The sequence below is a fragment of the Pavona decussata genome, unplaced genomic scaffold (assembly GCF_977016875.1).
Source record: "Pavona decussata unplaced genomic scaffold, jaPavDecu1.1 SCAFFOLD_329, whole genome shotgun sequence".
Classification (NCBI taxonomy): domain Eukaryota; kingdom Metazoa; phylum Cnidaria; class Anthozoa; order Scleractinia; family Agariciidae; genus Pavona; species Pavona decussata.
The window spans coordinates 1,439,884-1,462,637 of NW_028145717.1; the positions used below are offsets into that span (position 1 = coordinate 1,439,884).

A 22,754-nucleotide genomic window follows, 5' to 3' on the forward strand; every position below is an offset into this window, starting at 1 on the left:
TAGGTACATGCCAGCTGTGTAACTGCCATCTTTATTGATACAGGGGAGGTGGTTGATTTTTAGGCCTTTAGCTAGGCATGTAAGAAGTGTTAGCTATATGAACATTTAGACAAGAACAGTGAGGAATACTGGAGATGGATGAATTCATGTTGTTGCAGTGGCAGCCCAATTTGTGGATAGTGATGACCGCCAAGAACTAAAGAAAATGAAACCATCAGTCCGGAAATGGCAATATCGTGTCCTTGCTCTAGCGGGGATAGGAAAGGGATGGAGTGGGGAGGGTGACAGTGGAGTGGGGAGGGGTACTTGCCACTTTGTCAGGCATAAAAGTTTGCAGAGTAAATAATTGGAAAATAAGGCAACAAGCATATCTTCTACAGAGCGTCCTTAATTTCCACGCATTCTTCAATTGAATGAAAGAGGGAAGAGGGAGGGGATGGTGGAGGTGAAGAGAGGTGAGGGGTTGAGGCGAGAAGTCCGTCGAAATGTCAAACTACAGAGGGGGAGGGGGTGAGGCGAGAAGTCCGTCGAAATGTCAAACTACAGAGGGGGACGGGGTGAGGCGAGAAATCCGTTCAAATGTCAAACTACAAAGGGGGAGGGGGTGAAGCGAGAACTCTGTGGAAATGTCAAACTACAGGGGTGGAGTAGTTTAACGGTTCTCCCAGTGGTGATAGAAGTAAAATAACGCCAGGATAGTTCAGCTCATGACTCAGTATTAGTACATTAGTGGTGTGGATCACTTCACTGAATTTCATTTTGGACGACAATTACACATAAGCTTAGAAACATTGTACAGGTAACTCTTATCTTTATTTCATACCTCCACACGTTTACAATTTCGCTTTTAATAATATTTCTGAAATTTAAAAATACCCAACACCAAATGAAGATCGTCAATGATCAGTTTTGATTATGATAATTATACCCGAAACATGACTTTTAATTATTCCGATGCTTTTCTGTGGCTAACAGAAAAATCAGCTAAATTTTCAACTACTTCAATTGAAAACCTTACTAAAAAAATGGTCAAGTTACCTTGTCGTAAAAATAAATTTAAAGATCGTTTTCGCTGTTCAGTTTTTTAAGCAACATAATTGTGCTGATGCCATGAAAGACAGCAATCAAGTTAACGACACTGGGTATTGATTAATTGCGATCATAAAAGAGGTAACAGTATTGCCTAATGCCGGTTATAAGATAAAGTTCTCTCACCAGCTATAAACTTATGTTTAATCTCATAGTCGACATTCAAGTGATTCATGATCACCTGAAATGCTGACTATCCTTTAAGAATTTACTCCATGCACCTAAAAATACCCTATCTCCTTAATTACTAAAGGCAATTACTTCTTTTCAAGAGAGGATCACTAAGAGACTTTTACAATTTGATCCATATATCTAAAACAAACGGATCCAAGATAGAAGTCAATCAACGACTTCAAACCATAAAAAAGAATATTATGATTCCCTTCCATTGCATCATGGTATTGTTAAAAGTTTTTAGGCAGTATTCACACTCAGCTACCGCTAATCGCCAGAGAGAGAAAGCTAGTCATTGACCGTGAACCGATCATCAGTAATATTTCTATGACTACTAGACCATTTAAACGGGATTTCTGGCGCCAGCCAGACCCCTGCAGCTAGAGTGTAAAATACATGGATATATGGCTATTTTTACGCGTGAATTTGGGTAACAGTAACATTAAGGCCACCTTTTGAAGGGTTCCTTAATGTAATCTATGCAATTGCACGTCAATACCTACAAGTGAAGTTATCTTTTAGGAACCTGCAACGTCGATGGAACCTTTAATAATCGCTTTTCACTCAGCGTGAAAAGATCGATTGTTGGAGATCAACTACAATAATTAACATTGTAAAATTGCACGCAGTGTCTTAAACTATTACGCTGGTCAAGTGTAAATGGCGTTTTAGTTGAAGGAATGCACTTGAAACTGGCTGCCCGAGTTGTTTGGTTGAAGAAAAGCTGTTTAACTCTCGGCATGAAAGCTGCTCTTGGAATTTACGCTTAAGTTAGTGCGAAGCTTGAGATAGATCATATCAACAACTTCCATTGTCGTCCAAAATTAACTCCATTGAGTGTGTGAGAAAGACAGGGGCATTGTAATAGCTGTTTCTTCAAGTTCACAGTAAGATCAAACACGTGTCTAAACAAAGTTTGAAATACTTATCTAACACAGCATTTGTTACTCCGTGCAATTCTAAAGTTTCTTTTGTCGTCACGTAATACCTGTTACGTGTTATGCCATTTATCGCCTTACTGAGAACATTGCTTTGAATATTTCTGTCCCCTTTTGTTTTCAAGTGCATCCCCTATCTTCAGTTACAGATTCCTTGATTATCAGATTTGTTCTTATACCAGGTAAGGAGCTAACTCAGGACTGGTCACCCTACCGAGTGAAAAAAGTCCCTTATATAATCGCTAGGGGGAGGGACGCTAGCAATCGGCGATAGATAAATCAAAATTGCCAAATTTTCACAAAGCCCTCTTCCCTCTCCCGATTAAAAACAGAAAATCAAAATTAAGACCAAAAGCCTAAAATAACATAAGTAATGTCTCTCCACAGAACAAATCGTCTTTTAAAATATTTTTTTTATGTCAATGAAGGTCAGTACTACACAGAATAGGAATAGTTACTGCTATGAATTATACGTTAATTAAATGTTCTCTTAATGACATATCATTCTGCTACTTGAGTTCTAGGAAAATGATTTTTGTGTCTCAGCTTATGTCTTACCGTTATAGAAACATATAATTCATATTTGTGATATTTAAAGACTGTAAGCTGGGGCCAAAACTCCATCGCCAGTTTGTGTTTTTTAAGTTGTTTCGTAGAAAGTTTCTATTTCATCCGGTTGGAAGTTATGGTAACTTCCTGTGAGGAATGTTCGTGTAAAGTCGCTGCCATAGCTGTACCCACTGGGTGTTGCGTAGGTGTATCCAAGGTTTTCGTATGAATTTATTTTTGATGAGGCGTAGTCAGATACGTAAATGTCATGACCCCCGAAAGTAGGTCCATAAGAGGAGCAGCTGTATGTGGAATGAGCCCTTTGATAACTATATTGTCCTGTTTGAGTCAGTTTCACTGGCGCCCATCCTGGCTTGTTTACCAGTGAAAACAGGAAAGCTTTCGAATCGTATCGATAACCACAACTGGAAACTAACAAGGAAATAAAGAAATAAAAAAATCAAACAAACTGACACATTCTTCTGATGATTACCCCATGGGATAAAGGTAAAGTCGCACTTCAAGCCTAAGTCGGCCACACAGCGGGTAGGAGATTAACCTGATCACCTAAGTATGAAACAACTAGGAGTACTACTCCAGCCGACCTACATCCCCTCCCCCCCGAGTCGCAATGCGTCAATCACAGGACTATCCCAGACAGTCTTTTGCCGGTACTCACTTGTACACTAAGGAAGATAGTGAGACAATGCGGAGTTAAGGCTACTCTGTGACAAAACTACGCGACAATATAGAGACCAGCTTAGCCTTGATCTGACGCTTCGATCAACCGATTAAAAAATCCAACCCGCTAACCATTTCAAGTTGTCACAAAGAATCACCCAGTACCTCTAGTGAACGAAAAAGCGTGCAAACACAGACGCGTCTCATTGCTCAAAACTGGTGCTTCACTTAGGCCCGGTTCATACGTCGAACTTTACATGAGCCGAACCTAATCATTTGGTTCGGCGCATGTAAAGATCGACGTATGAATCAGTTAGGATCGACAGAATTGTATTTGGGTCGACCCGCCGTTCTATTCGACTGCGCCAGTCGAATAGAACGGCAAAAGTTCGACTTCGATTTAGACGTCGAATTTTTCATGTGCCGAACCAAATGCATACGTTACGTATAAATTATATAAATTATATCTATCCCAGAGGTCTGTGCATTCTCTCGACTTGGCATGTGCGCAAAGGACTTCATTCTGAACAAGATGGCGGGAAAAGAGGAATGTGCTTGTTCTTCTTGTTCCAAAACAACTGAATATACTTCTCTGAGATGCGAAAGATAAAAAAAAAAAACGAATCTATCCTTGAAGTGCACACGCACTTTAAACTGACAGAAACTTTCCAATACAGGCTCTATCAAAGGCGACGCATCAAGACTTCTCAGAACAAGATCTTCAAAAACAACATTTGAAGAAAACATTACTCTATTCAAACAGAGATTATGCAACAGAGGTTACCTCGATAACCTTATAAATAAAACTCTTTCAGAAGTCAACCTCCGCGAAAGAATGTCGGCACTACAAAACAAACTAAAAACCTGCAAAAACATTTTGAGCTTTGTTATGGAATATCGCCCTTCTGTACCTAACCTAAAACAATTCAGATGAGTAAATACAGGAGCCATAATCAGGGATGGAGACCGTAAGTGTGGGGTCCACGCGTCCCCATGAGTTGTACCATAAAAATCTATTCAGTTTAGAAAAAATTGCTCCCCCCCCCCCCCCCTCACGTCATAAACCCGCGTGAATACACGAAAATTTGCGTGCGGCTTCTACCTTATATGTGACACGCAAAGCAGCTGACAAAAAATTCACTAAAGATAAAAAATTCCTTACCTGTCTGAGTACATGTCCGTAGAGTGTAAGCTTTTTTATTCATCCAACAGTAGCAACGTACGCAGCGCCACCGTTTTGGCGCCTTTTTGACTTTACGGTAAGAGTCATGTATCAATAGGCCGCTTATTCCAACTTTTCCCATCTTCTTTCAATTGTTACCTTTTCCTTGTGAGAGTCTAATTCCTTAAATGTTGGCACTGAGGAGATATTCCCTGGCAGAATTTTAAAATTTGGACGCCATTTTGAACGGGTAGAAAAAAATTTCAATTTCTCCACGCGCGATCCTGGCCGTTTACGCGCGTGCGCGCACGCGCGTATGGCGCAATTTTTTTCTGAAAATAGATTTTTTGGTACAACACATGGGGACAAGCCCACAAATCAAAATGGCATCTCGTTACGGTCTCCATCCCTGATTATCTCTCCTGGTAAATGACACTGCACTTGATAGAAAATCAGCCTCTGCTAAGGGAGATCTACAAAGACCCTTCCTAGTTCCTTACTTTCGTACAGAAAAGGGAGATCTTTGAAAGACGTACTAGTAAGAGCAAATTAGCTTTGAAGGTCATATTCTTCCTATCTCGACCAGTAGGAGCCGTGTTTGGCCTATCTTTATTATTTTACCAAACAAGTGAATTCTAAATCATCTTTCCCGCCATTTTGAATCTTGTTGAGTAAAAACAGCAGCCGCTGACCACGAAAATCTACTTTCTCACCTTAGCTTTAATTAAGTTCGACTTCAGTTAGGTTCGACGTCTGAATCAACTGCCGAACTTAATTATTTGGGTCGACCTTAATAGGTATTAGGTTCGGCTCATGTAAAGTTCGACGTATGAACCGGGCCTTAGGGATTGATTCAAGGCTAACAACAAGGTAGTCACTAATCTTTGGAGCACTGACATATTTTTTCGGGTTTGCATTCCTTGCCCAAGAATAATTATAAAAACCCGTAGCGCGTTTGCGCAAGTGAACCCTTTGAAAACTGGAAACATTGGTGGAGGGGGAAGGGAGAGTTAACATTGCAACCATCTAAAGACCTCTGTTCAAGATTGTATGTACCCCTTTGGTTAAATGAATTTAACAGTTTAATGAGAAAATCGTCAAGTTTAGTTCAGTATTGCTAGGGAACTGAAAAGACTGACACATCTTAAGGTTTCGTTGCATAAGAACACTATGGGCCCGTTTCTTAGTACTTTTTAGTACTTTTTTTTTAATTTAACACATATTCATCGGATTTACGAGAAAAAGTAGTAGTGATGGTTGTTCTAATATGAGAAGCAAGCAATGAAATACAAAAGGTTTTTTTTTAATTCACTCGATCAGCGCGGTTAAGTTAATGCTCAGAAGTTTCACTGTATAATTCTGACACATGAAATATTTAAACCAAGATTGCGCCATAAAAAAAAATCAATTTTTAAAACTAGTAAGTTGTCTAGAGCAGGATCCACAGTTATGCTACACAAATGAAAAGCATAAAAATTACAAGAAGATGAGGGGATATTGAAAGCAATAAACAGTTTTCTTTAGTTGAACAACGACAGTAAACGATCTGGCCTATAAAAAATACAAACAACTGATTTTGTTAAATGAAACCAGTGTGCGATGAAATCAGGCAGTGCATCTGATATAAACTTAAATATCTATACATGTGTGTCATGTGCTTATTCTTCATATTGGCTGTTTTCGAATTTAGGACCGTTCAGTTAAGATTGGAACAGAAAGTCTTAGTATCCGAATTAAGGGACCGACTATTTAAAGGAAGTTAAAACCGAGGTTGAGATGGTCGTAGTCTGAATACCACCGCTTTGCCCAAGATCGATTCCGATTATTTAGACGAGGTTTAGTCGTGGATTTAGATGAAGCTTACCCGTGGTTTTCGGAGTAATCTTCAAAGCCTGATTTTGGCTTAAGCAAGGTCTAACTTAACTTCTGTTCAAACGCGGATGTTACATCCGATTTAAATTCTCTCTGATTTATGATTTGTTTTCTTTCTGCTTTACGACGCAACCCGGTAATTAGCTCTGAGCTGAGCTATTCCACTCCAATAATGGAGTTAACAGTTTAGGTTTAAAATGATGTTTTGAGGAATTACTGTATTTTAACATTGGTGATTGACAGACTCTTGATAAGAAATTCAAATTGTGACTCCATTTTCCAATTATATGATTCAAGGAAAGTTTGTGCTTTTTACCGAGCAAAGCTAACTCCAATACGGAGTTAAAAACATCTTTTTTGGAGTTATAATCACTCCAAATATGGTAGGGCCACAACCATGAGTTAAATCAAAGAGTTATTCTAAACGCTTGAAAATTACTGCAAGGTAAATAAAGTCACTTACTCCATGAGACACTGGCGTATCCTCCAAATATATACTGGCCGACCTTTATTATCGTCACGGTAGGACCCTTGTTATCGCACCCGGAGTGAAAGGTAGATGCAGCCCAACCATCAACGGACGCACGCCAACACCGCTTCCAGTAAGAAGATTTACTCTGAAGGACAGGTTTGAGCCAGTTGCTTAAAGTGCCAAGGTAATTATCGTTGTTTTGCAGAATGGATGAATGTCCTAAGCCTTCAATTGAAAAATTATAAAATGTCATCATGAGAGGCAAAACATAAACGATATACATATTTTTAAAATATATAGCGTACACGAGAAAGACTGGCTGATTCGATTTCCAAAATCTTCGAAGGCAGTTAAGAAAAATTCCGCGCAATAACTTCTCCAACCATTAATAATTTTAAGAGGAATTCAAAGCAAAAGTTCATTGAATTTATGATATTTTTTAAAGATCATATTTCATATTTCCAAACCTCCTTCCTTTTGAGGACAACAATTTAACATTTTGTCGTTTATTTGTTTTTATACAACTTTCAACCTGCATTTAAATCTTGCTATTAATCACGTAGGATGGCTGAATAGCTAAGAGCCTTAAATAGATACCCACTTTGATACGGGAAGTGGGGGAAGGGGAAAATGTTTTAGTGGACTGGACTATTCGTTGAGTACTGCGCGGGCTATTTGCTAACAAAACTAGGTCAAATATCTTTTATATCATATAAGTTTCAGCTTATTTAAAAAGATCCTTTAAACGGCCACACTTTTAGAATACTTACCAGCATAACTATAATAGCAATCAAAGCCATTTCCCACATATCCACTGTTACACTTGCAGGAATAGGATCCACGTTTGTTTGTACAGGTGGCCAGCTGATGACAGTAAGATGTCTCTTTGGTGCATTCATTAAGATCTGAAAAATAATTTAAAATATTAAAAATAAAGTAGTAGAATTTAAGATATCTATTACTGTTACTTATTTATTCCAAAACAGCAGTAATAGCAGTTGTGTATTTAAACTTCTGGTTTCTCAAAAGTGGAAACATGCACGACTGATGGTCTTAAACAGGAAGGCACAACCAGAACTACCTCATTAAATAAAAAGTAGATTTTCTTCTTACAATATTTTTCCATAGACGTACTCGTTAGAAAAACACTGTTTCGCAGGGACTCACACAATTTTTAAGCCAACTATCGTTTGAATGTGCTCGTAACTAGACAACTGTCATGTCTGTATTAGTTCAATGTATATGTATATCATAGTTTTAGTACATTGTTGTGCTCAGGGCTCCCATTGATAACAGACAGCTTTTTGCATCTGAAGGGGCTACCCTGAGCGTTATAAATCAATAAAGGTTCTTCTTCTTCTTCTTCATCTTCGGTTCCTCACTCTATTTAATCAAAAGGTGAAGCATACTGTTGTAAATAATAAAGGCCCCCGTGTAACTTGAAACTGTCGACAAAATGTTCCCTTCTCTTGTGTCACGCTTTGAATCTCATTATATTTTGTTTGGTCACTGGTGTCTATCAATCATTCTTCACCAGTTTCAGTTGTAATCAGCCTACCTTTCTTACAAGTATACTGATGGCAGTCACTGCACTTGACGTCATTCCATTTGTAGTTGTGCTCCACGCCAAGTGCGTGCACGCAGTCTTCTTCTCTAAAATTATTTGGTTGATTCTTAGCCCAAGCTGTGAAGTCTCCAGCTCCAAGATCCGCCCAAATGAAGCTACCCTCTGTGGAGATGTCATTTAATCCCAGCCAGGATTTTTCGCCATTATGACGATGCTGCAAAAACACGTTCTCTTCATTGTTGTTAATGTCGACAAGGACTGATTTTTCTTGACGGCATTTGTTCATCGCTGTGGTCCAGTTTGTGCATGTTTCACTTGTATAGTAACAAAAGCCATTGAAATAGCTCCAGCCAGGATCACAGACATCTGTAAATATATCAGAAGAGATTATGAAATCCAGAACTGTAATAACCAAAGAATAAAACTGCTAACAGGGGCACCCAACGGATCGCTTCGCTAATTTATCTGTTCGGAAGGCCCTTAATCCCTAGTCTCCCTCGCAGCCGTTTTTTGGGCTGTCACGCAACGCTCCCCTTGTTTTAGGGGGAGCGTTGCGTGACAGCCCAAAAAAACGGCTGCGAGGGAGACTACTTAATCCCCGGCAATTTTCTAAAGAGAATTTTCACCTCGAACGTTCGTGATATCGGAAATTTAAGGCCTAGTGTTTTCAGGTACCGAAGGTCACCGAAGGAAGGTCAGCTAAGATTTTCGAAAAGGAAATAAGACCAAAGGTTTTCGAAAAATGGACATAAATGCCCTAGTAATTTTGAAAACACTCAAGTTCCCAAAGAATGACCGAACAGATAAAAAATATTATAGCGCGGCCTAAAATGAACCTACAGAGCTTAAAGGCACTCCAGATAGCCTAGAATTGCGTTGCAAAGGATTTGAGAGAAAACTGTCGTTGGGTGCCCCTGTGACAATGGATAATAATCATTAGTAGCCAAAAACAGGCCGTCGATTGTCCTTAATAAAGCTAATGACATATCAATATATTCATGAATACAATTCAGTGACGCAACTTTCGTTCTTCATCGAATGGCTCTAAAATGGAATTAATTAAAAACCGAGGTTCTATTCTGTTCCTCTTGTTTGCTTCTGTTGAGTATTTCACACATTTTACTTCTCATCGTGCTGCGCATAATACAGTATTATCTTTTCTAGGTTACTATGCATTATTAAGTTGAATATACCAGACAACAAGGCGTATTTACTGACCTGTAAGCACCGCGTAACTTACTGACAGCGGATCATATCTGGTCTGGTACAATTCCTTGACACAGACTCTGAATCCAGAGGAATTCATGTTCTGTAGAAGTAAAATTTAATTGATGCTTACTTGCTTCTTTAGTTGGCGTTAAGATTTTTTTCCGAACAATAAATCTATTCCCAAAAGATTTCCAATAATTTATCTCATGATTAAACGACTAACGTCGCTGAAAAATGAATTGCAAAATTTTTATTGCCGTAATTTTTAATAAAGGACGATCCGTGGAACCTAAATTTTTTTCACCATTCTCAAATTCTTAGGTTTTGTCTCTGACATGGCTTTGTTAAGCGAGCAAGAGAACAAAGATAAAAGAGCTTTTTTTTTAATAAAGAAAAGAAAAAAAAACGTCAACAAGTATTTAAGTATATTATATATATTTTCCTAAGTTTTCCTTTGATTCGTTATGCCGGACACAGTTTCTTAAAAGGTAATTTCCCATTGGTATAGAGTGTGTGCACGACGGAGATGTTGGAGGACCGAAACAATACAATGATTTTCCTTTGCGAAATATATTCTATTTTTATGCAAATATCTTCTATTGTTTTAGCCCTCCAACATGGCCGCCGAGCACACACTCTATAGTTACAGTTTCGAAATACTTTATATAAAAGTTGCTTCTATAAAAAAGCCTTACCTCGATCCAAGCTGTGATCCCGTTGTGCACTGAAGCTGAGTTTCCACTTGCCGTCGTGCTGTGATTAGCGGATATTAAAATCGTTGGCGTTGAGTTATAAGCTCTTGTAAATGAAACAAACTGCAAAAGAAAATAAATGTTAATACAACAGGTTTTATTGTTTTGTGTTGTATTTATTTACTTTTAATTAATTAATTTGTTTATTTATTTGTACATATATGTGTCAAGTCAATCATCTTTCTCTCTTATTTTCATTCTCATCACATTTCTTACAGAAAAAAATCATTTCTTTTAGAAATATATGCTGATTTCGTTTTTTTTTTTTTTTGAACATCCTGTTTAAGTGGTTCTTCTCGTTTTTTGTTTAAGGCCATTGACTCTTGATTAATACAGAGTTTATGGCTACATAGGAAAAGAATATCTTATTAAACCAGGCTCCGTGACACAGTTTTCTTGATATACCATGGCACGCTAAGCTTCCACTGCATCTCACGTGGTGGCGGCAAGCGTGAACATCACGTCACAACAGTAAATCACGGCTAGACATGAAAAAGGGCTGCATGTAGGAACCTATGATGAATGCATGTACTTTGCCATAGGAAACACAAATCCAAGTACTTATAGATATCATACTGGACTCCATTCGTATATATCGTACCGCGACACTCGATTTTGCAGCGTGTCTTACACAGGGCTCCATATATTTGCATGATTTGGCAATGTATTGTAAGCCTGCATATTCCGCAAAAGAGTTCCATGTAATCTACCCTTCTCCATTGAGAAATTAGCCACGTAAATTCGTTTTAATTTTTAAGGCCCTTGCTTTCTGGATCCAGTCAAGTTTTCCCTACCTCACAGTAAGCGTTGTTGTTTTCGTCTGCTGGTGGGTTTGTGTTTGGAAAACCGATCGTTCCGTGCTCGTTAAATAGCGGTTTGTGGAGTTTGGCGAACGCGAACCAGTTCTGTCAAAAGAAATAACAGTCTTAAATGGAACCACTGAATACCAACCAATAAATGTAAGAAGCCACTGACAATTCTGTGAGACGTGTTGTTGAAAGTGAATGTATTATGTCGTCAGTGACACAAGCATACTCAGAAGCCAAGGTATTAAGAGAAGGTCTTGCCCGGAAAAGCGTTTTATCACCTAAGTATGCTTTTCTCCTTCGGCTAGACAACGCGGTACAAAAAGCCACTTTTTGAAAACCAAACAGTGCAGCCCTTCGGCCTTAATCTCGAACTCATGATCACTCCTTACACAAAGTACTCAGAAACGCATAAGCAAACAGCTGAATATCATAACTTTTTTGAAGAGGAAAGAACCTAATGATATATTTGTCAAAGCTTCTTGTTTTATTAAAAATTTTGATACAATCGCACCTCTATTAAGCGGCCACCCTGGGGACTTTGAAAACTGGCCGCTTAATAGAGGTTGGCCGTTGAATAGAGGCATCGAATACAGCACTTTACTGACAAAATAATAATTCGGGACTTTAGAAAGTGGCCGCTTAATGGAGGGTGGCCGCTTAATAGGTGGCCGCTTAATAGAGGTCTGACTGTAGTGCGCTGTAGCACTCGTGCAACTTTTACCTTGCATAAAAAATTGCTCAAAACGACAATAACTTCAACCAATCAGGGGATTGAACATTAATGGTAGTAGCTTTGTACAAAACACCTATAGCTAAGAGCATACCACGTTAATGTCCTCATGTTTTCCATCAAAATTCTGCATTTCTCTAAGGCATGCCTTAAAAGAGCTCTTTGTAGTATCTTCGAGCCAAATGAGAGCGGCATCATACTCATTTCCTGTCCTTAAATGTTCTGACGTTATAAGAACCACAGGCGCTTCAGCAAACTTGTCCTAGAAAATTACAAGAAAAGAGGTAGTCGGAAATAGCGAAAATCAGTTGGTTAACAAGTATATTTAAATGTTTTTACTGTTTCCTGAGATTCCTGGCAGAATGAACATCCAACGTATATATCCATATTATATATTTCGATTCCAAACTACTTGTTTAGTTGTTTTACACAGAACAAAACTATGACAGGATTGACACTTAGATAATTGCTGATTGTATATCAGAGTTACCTAGAGTGCAGGTTTGGATTTTTATTAAATGTTGTTTTCTTACGTCCTACCTTGGGAAAAGTTACATCTGCACAGTTTGTCCCAGACCACCACTTTTGCAGCTGAATCTTTCCAGTCAAGCCCTCTGGTGGGGCTCCTTGGTACGCGATCCATTCGACAGTTGCAAATGGGTTGAAATTCTCCTTTTTTCTCCCAGTTTGCATAACGCAAACAGTGAAATTTTTTGGACTGATATTTTCACTCCACGATGTCACTGCGTCGTGGACTGTTACGGAATCGTTAAGTTTCATGTGATTAACGGTGACTTGAACGTAAACCTGTTTGTCCGGATAGAAGCGGTATGGAGGAAAAGCCACTGTTTTGCAGCTGGAATCGGTCCATTCTGGAACATGGAGGAGTTCTACTCGGCCTCGAACAATTGGAAAACCTGGTAAACAATTTAACGTGTATAACATTAATTAGTCAAACTGATAACTCACTCTTTGGTTGGTATCTGATCTGCAGCACCTTTTGCAATGTGATCTAGTTGCTACACTGACAGTTGTGTTGATTAAAATCGCGTTTTTGTTTTAACTTATAGTTTGGTTTTAACCTCTCACCAGTTTGGTAGGTCCCACGTACCCGATTAACTTGTGGTCTGGCACACGAGACCCTGTTTTTTGGTTATTACGCTTCTGTTTTTGTTGTTAGCTGTCCTTTGAATATTCTGCAGATAGCCGAGTGAGTTCTTTGCAGAGTACAAGTTTCTCATTTCACAAAAGGAGAATGCACAACTGTATAACATGGTCTTCTGTGGAGCTTTCATGCAAGGTATTATTATAGAGCATCTCTCTTACCTTCACAACTTCCTGGATGGTACACAAGGTTATTTTCCAGTCCTCTACAGTAACTTAACTCATGCCAGCATTTGTTGTCGTATGTTGTTCCATTCGCAGTGCACACTGGATCCTGATAGGAGGGACATTGTTCAAAACACTCACAGCGAGCGTCATGCGCACTGTACGTCTTGCACACTCCAAACCGTGGACAATGCACATTAAGACAGGGATCGAGATCTGTGACAAAAAAAACAACAATTAAAAAATAACTAAATATTTTCTTTAATGTCATACTTGCGTGTAAAATGAGAGATTTCTTGAATAGCTTGCTTATTGGCAGTGTAAGTAAAGATAAATAACTTTGGTAAAATTGCAATAAATGAATATAAATAAATTAATTAATTAAGAAGTTAATTAAAACACAAAACATATCTAAATATAATAAATGAAAAACCAACCCCCAATCACAGCATAGCAGACTGTTAAAGGGTCGTGACCACTTCCTGATCCCTGTAAGTCTTTTACGCAAATCTTCATACCCTTAAGGCCAACCTCCTGCAAAAAATAATAACAATTTGATAACACTTACTCCCATTTTCATGTTTAGGTAAAAAGCCAGATCTTTATAATTAATAACTTTAAAAATAATTTGAATTTTTTCCAACGTCCAAATCCAAATCCTACAGAAGGAATGTTTAACGTGTCTAGCTAGTTCAGCCGTTCATCCCCGTGTGGAACAAGGTACGTTCTGATTCTTATTCTTGGGTCCACTTCCAAAGAAGGATTGTTTAACCTGTCTAGTTCCCACTAGAGGATTCTTTTACTTGTTTAGTTCATCCGTTCAATAACATTTGCAACAAAGTGGGTTCTGATTCTTTTCTTAGGGTCCCTTCCCACATCAGGATTCTTTGACTTGTCTAGTTCATCCGTTCAATCCCATTTGGAACAAAGTGCGTTCTGATACCCTTCTTCCCACAGGAGGGTTGTTTCACTTCTTTAGTTCAGTCGTTCAACCCCATTTGAAACGAAGTGCGTTCAGTTTCTTTTGTAATGGTCCCTTCCGACAAGGGGATTCTTTTACTTGTCTATTTTAGTAGGTCATCCCTATCTGGAACAAAGTGCTTTTGTTTCTTTTCTCATGGTCCATTCCCACAGGAGGATTCTTTTAAATTTCCACTTCAGTAGTCCAACCCTATTTGGAACAAAGTGCGTCCTGATTCTTTTCTCAGTGTCCCCTCCCATAGGAGGATTCTTTTACTTGTCTAGTTTAGCCTTTCAACCCCATTTGGAACAAAGTGCGTTGTGATTCTTCTCTCAGGGTCCCTTCCCATAGGTGGATACCTTCAATTGTCTAGTTCAGCACTTCAACCCCATTTAGAAAAAAGTGCGCTCTGTTGCTTTTCTCAGGGTCCCTTCCCACAGGAGGCTGCTTTTACTTGTCTATTTCAGTAGTTCCACCCAATTTGGAAAAAAGTTCCCTTCTGATTCTTCTCTCGGGGTCCCTTCCGATACGAGGCTTGATTCACTTGTCTAGTTCGGCAGTTCCACATCATTTGAAACAAAGTGCGTTCTGTTTCTTTTCTCAGGGCCCCATCCCTCAGGAGAATTGTTTTACTTGTCTACTTCATCCTTTTAACACCATTTCGAACAAAGTGCGTTGGGATTCTTTTCATGGGGTCCTTTCGAACAGGAGGATTGTTTAGCTTGTCTAGTTCAGCACTTCTACCCCATTTGGAACAAAGTGCGTTCTGTTTCTTATTACAGGATCCTTTCCAACAGGAGGATTGTTTCACTTGTCTAGTTCAGCACTTAAACACAATTTGGAGCAGAGAGCGTTGTGATTCTTTTCTCAGGGTCCCTTCCCACAGGAGGATTTTTTTGCTTCTCTATTTCTGCAGTTCTACACCATTTGAAACAAAGTGCATTCTGATTCTTATCCCTGGGTCCCTTCCCACAGGAAGATTGTTTCACTTGTCTAGTTCAAAGAGCGTTTTGATTCTTTTCTGAGGGTCCCTTCCCACATGAGGATATTTTTACTTCTCTCTTTCATCAGTTCCACACCATTTGAAACAAAGAGCGTTCTGGTTCTTTTCTCAGGGTCGCTTCCCACAAGAGGATTCTTTCACTTGTCTTGTTCAGTCGTTCAAACCCATTTTGAAAAAAAGGTGCGTTCTGATTCTATTCTCAGGGTCCCTTCCCACTAGAGGATTGTTGCACTTGTCTATTTCAGTAGTTTAAACCCATTTTCAACAAAGTGCTTTCAGATTGATTTCTTTGGGTTCCTTCCCACTGGAGGATTGTTTAACTTGTCTCATTCAGAAGGAGTTAAACCCAGTTTGAAAAAAGTGCGTTCTGTTTCTTTTCTCAGGGTGCCTTTCCACAGGAGGATTGTGTCACTTGTCTAGTACAGCCGTTCAAAGCCATTTGGAACAAATTGCGTCCTTTTTCTTTCCACAGGGTCCCTTCTCACAGGGCAAAATCCCGTCTTATAGAGCGAAAATAAGACAGCTGATAATATCATACCTCCACCCAGGCCGTGATGATGTTGTTTTCTGGGGGAACGAAGCTTTTCGCTTGACGGTCATATTGGTGATGAACGGACACAAGGACAACTGGTGACGCATAGAACGTGATGTTAAAAGGCACTTCCTGAAAACGATAGATAAATGAATAAACAAACAACTAATTAGATTTATAAATCAATGCGGAAGTTTTAATTAATCTTATCTAATGGTGAAGTAGCTCAAACAGTCATTAGCAAAGAAAGTTTTTTCAGGAACTTTTTTTAGTAACTATATGCTTGTTATATTTAGTTATTTATTTATTTATTTAATTATTTATTTATTTATCTTATTATCTATATTTGTTTCATTAGAGTTGATTTCACTATTTAAGTGCTGTAAGTATTCAGAGTGCTCTGCAAAGGAATATTTTGAGATAATGTATTTTGTTTATTCTCAATTTTTGCCTGCTGGGTAATGTATTGATATTATTAAAAGAACAGAAATACTAATCGCAACTGATAATATCACTTTGAGTGACATATATTAATGATATTATAATAAAAAGGTTAGCTCTGATTTGCTTAAAAATAAAGCGAGGTGACTGACAGTTGTCACTTACCTGACAGAATCCATAGTTGTCGTTAGCTGAGGGTTTGCCTTTGTTGGGAAAAACCGCTTCTTCAGTGATCGTAAAATTGAGATTGGAACCATTGCCGAGGAAAGCAAACCAGTCCTATAAAAAAGAAAAATTTCCATTATTATAACTAGTCTTTCCACCTAAGGTAAATTAAAATTAGTGTACGTTTACATGTTACTGCCAAGTACAGGATGGTAGTTCGAGAAGCGACTTACCACAATTGTATCCTTGTGTTTTCCGTCAAAAGGCAAGAATTCTCGTATACAGACCTCAAATCCCCGACTTTCTAGATTTTCCAACCAGACATAGACGGCATCATTAGGTTTAGTACTTCGAGAGTATTTAGCGGTGACAAACACAGTAGGCCTTCCACCAAAGCTCTGCAAAACAATTTTTTGCATCAGTCAAATGATAATTTAATTTATACGTGTAGTCAATGCCCATTATTTGAAAGAATATCAATTGTTTCTGAAAGGTAACGTTTCATTGAATACAAAGGTGGACGGGAGGGAGGCAGAAATTTCCATGGGGGTGTGTCCTCCCTGACCCTCAACCCCTGACATAATCTTCGACCAATGTATCCAATCTTTTTATACTCGTGGTTAGGACTACGTGGACTCTGAAATCCATTCTTGTTTTCAGGGATGGAAATCTTCGTCCGTTTTCCGTATCAGTCATCAACTCTCATTCCCGCGCTTTTGTTAAAACTTGTATGGGTGCCCTTTGTAAGCTCTTGACGACCCACAGACCCACTTTGCAACAAACAGCCATCGGTGTGTGGGAGAATTCTGAACATAATGAAACAGAGACAGCTATAGACATCTTGGCTTTTTTGTGCTGCTCCGATTATTCGTTATGACAATTTTCTTCTTGAGTGTAGGAACTGAGCCAAAATTGAATCCCTCAGTTAACGAACAAACATGAGTCAGAGGAACATTCTTTTACTAATTGGTATTGTCTTGCCGAGTATTGTGAATTTGGCACTGAATCTGGAAGATCTCATCCGAGATAGCATTGTCGTGGGGGTGGGAGACAAAAAACTCTGTGTACATTTGCAACTGGATTCCTTCCTCACTTCGGAAAAGGCAATTGCAAAGTCCAGGCAGTCTGAAATAGTGAAAAAGAAACAAACTTTCCCACAGCTAAAGGAAAATTTCCAGGATGATTTGGCCCTTCACATGCAGAGACTCCGTCTAGCTACAGAATCTAAATACATGAAGAGCTCCAAAGTGGGTCACAGGGCAAAAGCTTGCAGATATCAGCAAGAGAGGGGGTGAGATGAACTTCTTTGACATAGAGCATAATAACGAATTCTTCCTGGGTGAACTTACTGAACTAGCTGCTGTTCAACGAGGTGCAGGAGATTCATGACAAGCAAAGGTCACATTGAATGGGTAACCAGCCGAATTTAAAGTGGATTCAATTGCAGATGTAACCGTAATTCCGCCAAGTCTGCACTACAATCTAAAACCAACCCCATTGCTAAGCAAGACAACCAGAAACTGAACTGAACTTTCACAGCAGAGTGACATGTGCAAAACGTTTGCTCAAGAACAAGTGAATTTTGATAAAAAAAATTTAGAGAGAACTTTATTAGGAAGAGACCCAGCTTAACGTCTGAAGCTAACTCGACAGCTTCAGCAGTGATGACTACAAGGCTAATGTAGCAAACAAACAATCTAAGCTGTTCAGTTAACTCTGGGCGTCATGAAGAAAAGCTCCATTCTCACACTCAAAGAGGATGCGAAACCGTTCCAAGTCACTGTTCCAAAGACAGAACCCGACAGCTCTATCAGACAAATTAAAAGAAGAGTTGGATAGAATGTAAGAGACGGGCGTCATATCCATAGTAGACCAACTTATTGATTGGTATGAGCCCATGGAGGTAACTCCCAAGAGTAGCGGAAAAGTTAGGGTCTGTGTAGACCTGAGCAAGATTAATGAGTAAATTTAGAGCTCGTGAGAACCACCCACTTTCAGCGGTAGACAAAACACGAGGACCATTGCCAGGTTCCAGAGTCTTCAAAAAACTCAGATTCAGAATTCTGGCAGAATAAGCTAGCCTGGGAATCACAAGACCATTGACAACGTTTTGCACTACATACGAACGTTTCTGCTTCAATGTCTTACCATTTGGCATCCGTTCTTGTTCAGAGAAATTCCAAAAAAAAGTGAGTCAGATCCAGGAAGGAACAGCAGGCGTGAAATATTACATAGATGATGTCTTGCTCCACGGGAAAAACCAGGAGTCACAGAAGAGTGAATAGAAGAGAGAGAAGAGTGGCCTCAGAAGAGTAGAGAAATCGGACAAGAAGTCAGAACAGTAAAGAACCTGCTCACAAAAGAAAATAATCCCGCAAAAGGATTGCTTTGGCCATAGTTCTCGGAAAAAAATAAAAAAAAATAAAAAAATCAAAGGGGGAGTGATAGGTTGTAGTCAAATGTAAAAAAAAAACAAAATCAATCAAAACAAGATTAAAATTTGGCTATGAAAACCCCTACACCCCCCCCCCCCCCCCCCGCGCGCGCGCCCTTTATACTTTAAAAGACTTGTCACGTACTACTCCAATGAAGGATGCCAAGACCAAAGTGCATCTACTTTCCTTAAAAAACCGCCTTTGACCGAGTAAACTATCATCAGACACACACCGCAATACTTGGATAAATGAAACACAATTGCAGGAAATAAAGCTTTGGTCACCAAAAGTTGTGTTACAACAATTAAAAAATTGAAAACCCCCACAAAAAATGCTGTATTTTGATTTAATAACCGTATGATTTTCAGGTCACGCAATTAAAATTGAGAACTTGAGTTAATCCTAAAAACACTGAGAAGCTTTGAGAAACAACAATATCATGACAGATGTCTTAATGAACGCAAAGCAGATCATTAAAGCATAAAATTCGAGTTAGAGGTCAATCCTTGATAATCGTTTTAAAAAAAACACTTTTTTTAATTCTAAAACGCAAATAAGGTTTATTTCTGGATAAAATCTCTAATGGCTATTTCAATTCTTGATAAAAAGAATAACATTTAGCTTGGGTTAAGTGCGACAATTAAATTCGTTCTATAGGTCCGTAATCTTTTCTCAATAGAGATTAACTGTTTTCGTTATTAATAATTAAATTTAGGTGATGTTGAAACTAGTCAAGGTAAAGCATTATATAAATAAAATAACCTTGAGTACTATTGGTGATTGACACTACGCTGTTGAAGTTCATTCTGACCCTTGCGTATGAACGGCGCACACTGGTTCTAGCTTTTGAGTCTATGGATCAGACGAAGTTCTCCATAGTTTTTTATGAATGGCCTAAGGGTGGTTCTACCTTTTGACTTTGGGCTGGATGGAAATGCTTAGTACGTCTCTTTATCACTGTTTCCCTGCGGTTCTGATTACTAAGCTGCATAACAATCTCACTTTCAATATCTGAATGAAATATTTATTTTTTGGAACTCATTGAAATTATTGTGTTGTATTTTTTCTCGGTGCTGCTTTTCTCAATCATTGAGATCAAGTCCCAGTTTTTGAGAGTCTGCAGAAGGATTTCACCATTCAAGCGATATCTATTGCCATCAAAAATTGGTTTTGTAAGATTCGATAACTGTTTTTTCTTGGTTGTTCGCAGATATAAAAGTAAAACGGCAAGGAAATTCAAATTGGCAAGACTTGACACGAAACGGAACACCTTTTTACTTGATCTAACTGGGCAGGGCAGGCGGACCTGTTGGTTTTAAGCGTCAAACGGGCAACGTGAAAATTGAACAGTTAATATATCGTTAGCTCTAACGTCACTTCTATTCTCTAACCTGAGAAAAGGTGACTTTATCACACTTAGTTTCTGTTGTCCATATTCCACTGAAAGTTACACTGCCATGTGATATTCCTGGTTTGTCTTGAAAGGCCACCCAGTTTATTGTTCCTGTGCCATTTGTGGAGTCCGTTGCACGCTGACATAGCAGAAATCCTGAAGTATTTATCTCGGTTTCCCAATAGGCTGACGGTGAATGAACAATAGAGGAATCCTCATGACTTAGTGACACAAAAACTCGAACCTAAAAGGTTAAAGATAGAAGAGTACGAAAACATTGAGCAGCATCTTATGGATAAATATATTATAAGTTTGTTTGGATTGCACAAATTCAGGAACAATGCCAATCATGTGGAGGTTAAACATTAATTCCTCCCTCTTTCCAAAATCTCCAGTCTCAATAACAGCAACAATTCCTAAGACTTAAGAAATATAACTATAATAAAGCATGAATGATTGGAGAACAATAGCCTTTCCGTTTGACATTCTCAAAGAGCTCAGTTAAGTAAATTCGTATCCCTGGATTGAGAGAGGAATATTATAGGACCCAGTAGATATATTCGATATGTCATCATTACCCATAGTCACCTGTCATTCCTTACTGCAATTTTGTATATATTTACTTCTTTATTTATTTTATATCATTTTAACGGGGGTGGGGGCTGCTTTGTTTTCCCCTTATCCAATCACTATCCCTCCCACGATCTATTTCGAACAGTTTGTTTTTGCCGTTTTTTTCTGTCATTAACTTCCCCAAGGATGTGATAAACAGCACGTTCCCCCGGAATCACCATGAAACACATTATCATTCTTAGATTTATAAACTTACCGTCCCCGATCCACTGAACGCCTGAGGGAATACCACATTTGTGCAACGTGGCAATGTACAGTGATCAGGTACATCACAGCCGCTGTTGCAATTCCATCCCTGTGGTATGTCAGTTGAATTTATTCTTCCTCTCTGCATGGTAACACCTAAGGATTCAAAAGATAATCCGGTTTGTATATATTGTGTTTAAGGAGAGAATAGAGGGAAGGGGGTGGGGTGTTGTTAGTGGGAGTAAAGGTGCATTACACGGAAAAGAAATAAAAAATAATAATTTAATGAAATAAATTGTGCATCACTGAGAGCACCACGTACAGAAGTAAAATAAGTAAGCACCCTATAAGGAAGAATTAACCAAAATCAGGACCAAAATCGATTTCTTCTCATGTTACAGAACATGAACGTAATCAGGCACCATATTGGTATGCAATCTGACAAAGTACTAATGTAACAATGAACCCGAAATAGGACAAAACCCTTCTGCATGTAAGGGCTTGCTCAGCCCAGCAGGAAATACCATTCATTGTTTAAGATCCACAGGTCGTAAAATTCCTTAGTTTTATAAGGCTGCCCAAACAAGTCACGAACTTTGAGATTTAATCGTCAAAACTTTCCATTCTCAATCTGACGATCTTGAGAATCTTTATAAGCAATGTTTACATTTTCAAAGTAGTTGATGAATGGCACAATTTTCTAACCCACACTATTTACGAAAATGAACCCAAAATAGATCAAAGACTTGAGAAAAGACTTCCTTAGTTGACCATAAAATTCTGCAACCGCTTAGAAAAATTGCATGATATATTCTCACCAAAATAATTTAATTTCCGCTGTTGAAATTCATCGTTGAACCCATTTAGTGGAACGACTATTAAATTCCAAAGGGGGTGTGTAACAGTAAATATAACAGTAAATATTCGCTATTCATTCTGTGGTCAGGACAGAGAGAACATTGTCTTCCGAAAGAATGCTTTTGTGCTGAAATTATGCTTCAAGAAGGTTACCTGAAATGAAGGTTTTCTCGACCTCTAAACAACTCTGTTTTTAACGTGTCATCGTTGTCAACTTCAAAAGCGATCAAGAGTTGTTGTGCTGCCAAGTACTGCAAAAACATGCCTGTCTACGCAACTTCGATTTTAGTTGTTTTACTTGAACTTAGAGGTTACACGAAACAAATAAAGCCGGGAGTTCGGTATCAATGTTGTTTGATCATACAATGGCTGGAAATCTCCAAAGGCATGGCAGGCTGTTAAACCCGGAAATGTTCGGTACCCTTTTATAAATGAAACGAAACGTTTTTGTCTCACAAGTACCACTAGAAGAACACGTAATGGTATTCAAATAACTAAATTTCATTTTGTTTCACGTTTTTTGTTTCGTTTTCGCAGCAATGTAAGAACATTTGGTATCTTCCTGTAGGGGGTGTTCCCTTAATTTCCATTAACTTAGTACAATTTGTAATATGTCCTCAAATTATCAACCAAAAACAGAAACTGAAGTCACAAAAGAATAATTGAAATCCATGTTTAGCTGTTCCCTAAAAGGAAACTTACGAAATCTGAATTACGTTTTGAAAGGTTTTACAACACTTCCAACACCTCGATGTCTTTAATAAAAGCAGAATGCACACGAATAGATATTCCTAACCAATTCATTAAATGAGCT

General features: G+C 38.6%; 1 protein-coding gene and 1 pseudogene across 2 annotated transcripts; both read right to left on the reverse strand.

Moving 5' to 3' along the window:
- The window catches only part of LOC146453618 (uncharacterized), a 35,810-nt pseudogene that overhangs the window by 7,316 nt on the left and 5,740 nt on the right, over positions 1-22,754 (reverse strand).
- LOC146453619 (uncharacterized) lies at positions 792-21,234 on the reverse strand. Of its 2 annotated transcripts, none has more exons than XM_085096433.1 (16): positions 21,093-21,234; positions 20,262-20,507; positions 16,669-16,833; positions 16,436-16,549; positions 15,836-15,961; positions 13,771-13,867; positions 13,331-13,549; positions 12,545-12,921; positions 12,099-12,266; positions 11,260-11,370; positions 10,409-10,528; positions 9,723-9,813; positions 8,496-8,870; positions 7,708-7,842; positions 6,929-7,156; positions 792-3,182 (listed from the first exon to the last, which is right to left on the reverse strand). In XM_085096433.1, exons 1-16 carry the CDS (start codon positions 21,228-21,230, stop codon positions 2,842-2,844), a joined length of 3,051 nt encoding a protein of 1,016 aa, XP_084952559.1. In that variant the 5' UTR covers positions 21,231-21,234; the 3' UTR covers positions 792-2,841. The 2 variants fall into 2 exon arrangements, with proteins under 2 accessions (XP_084952559.1, XP_084952558.1); XM_085096432.1 differs by having other exon boundaries at positions 6,929-7,162.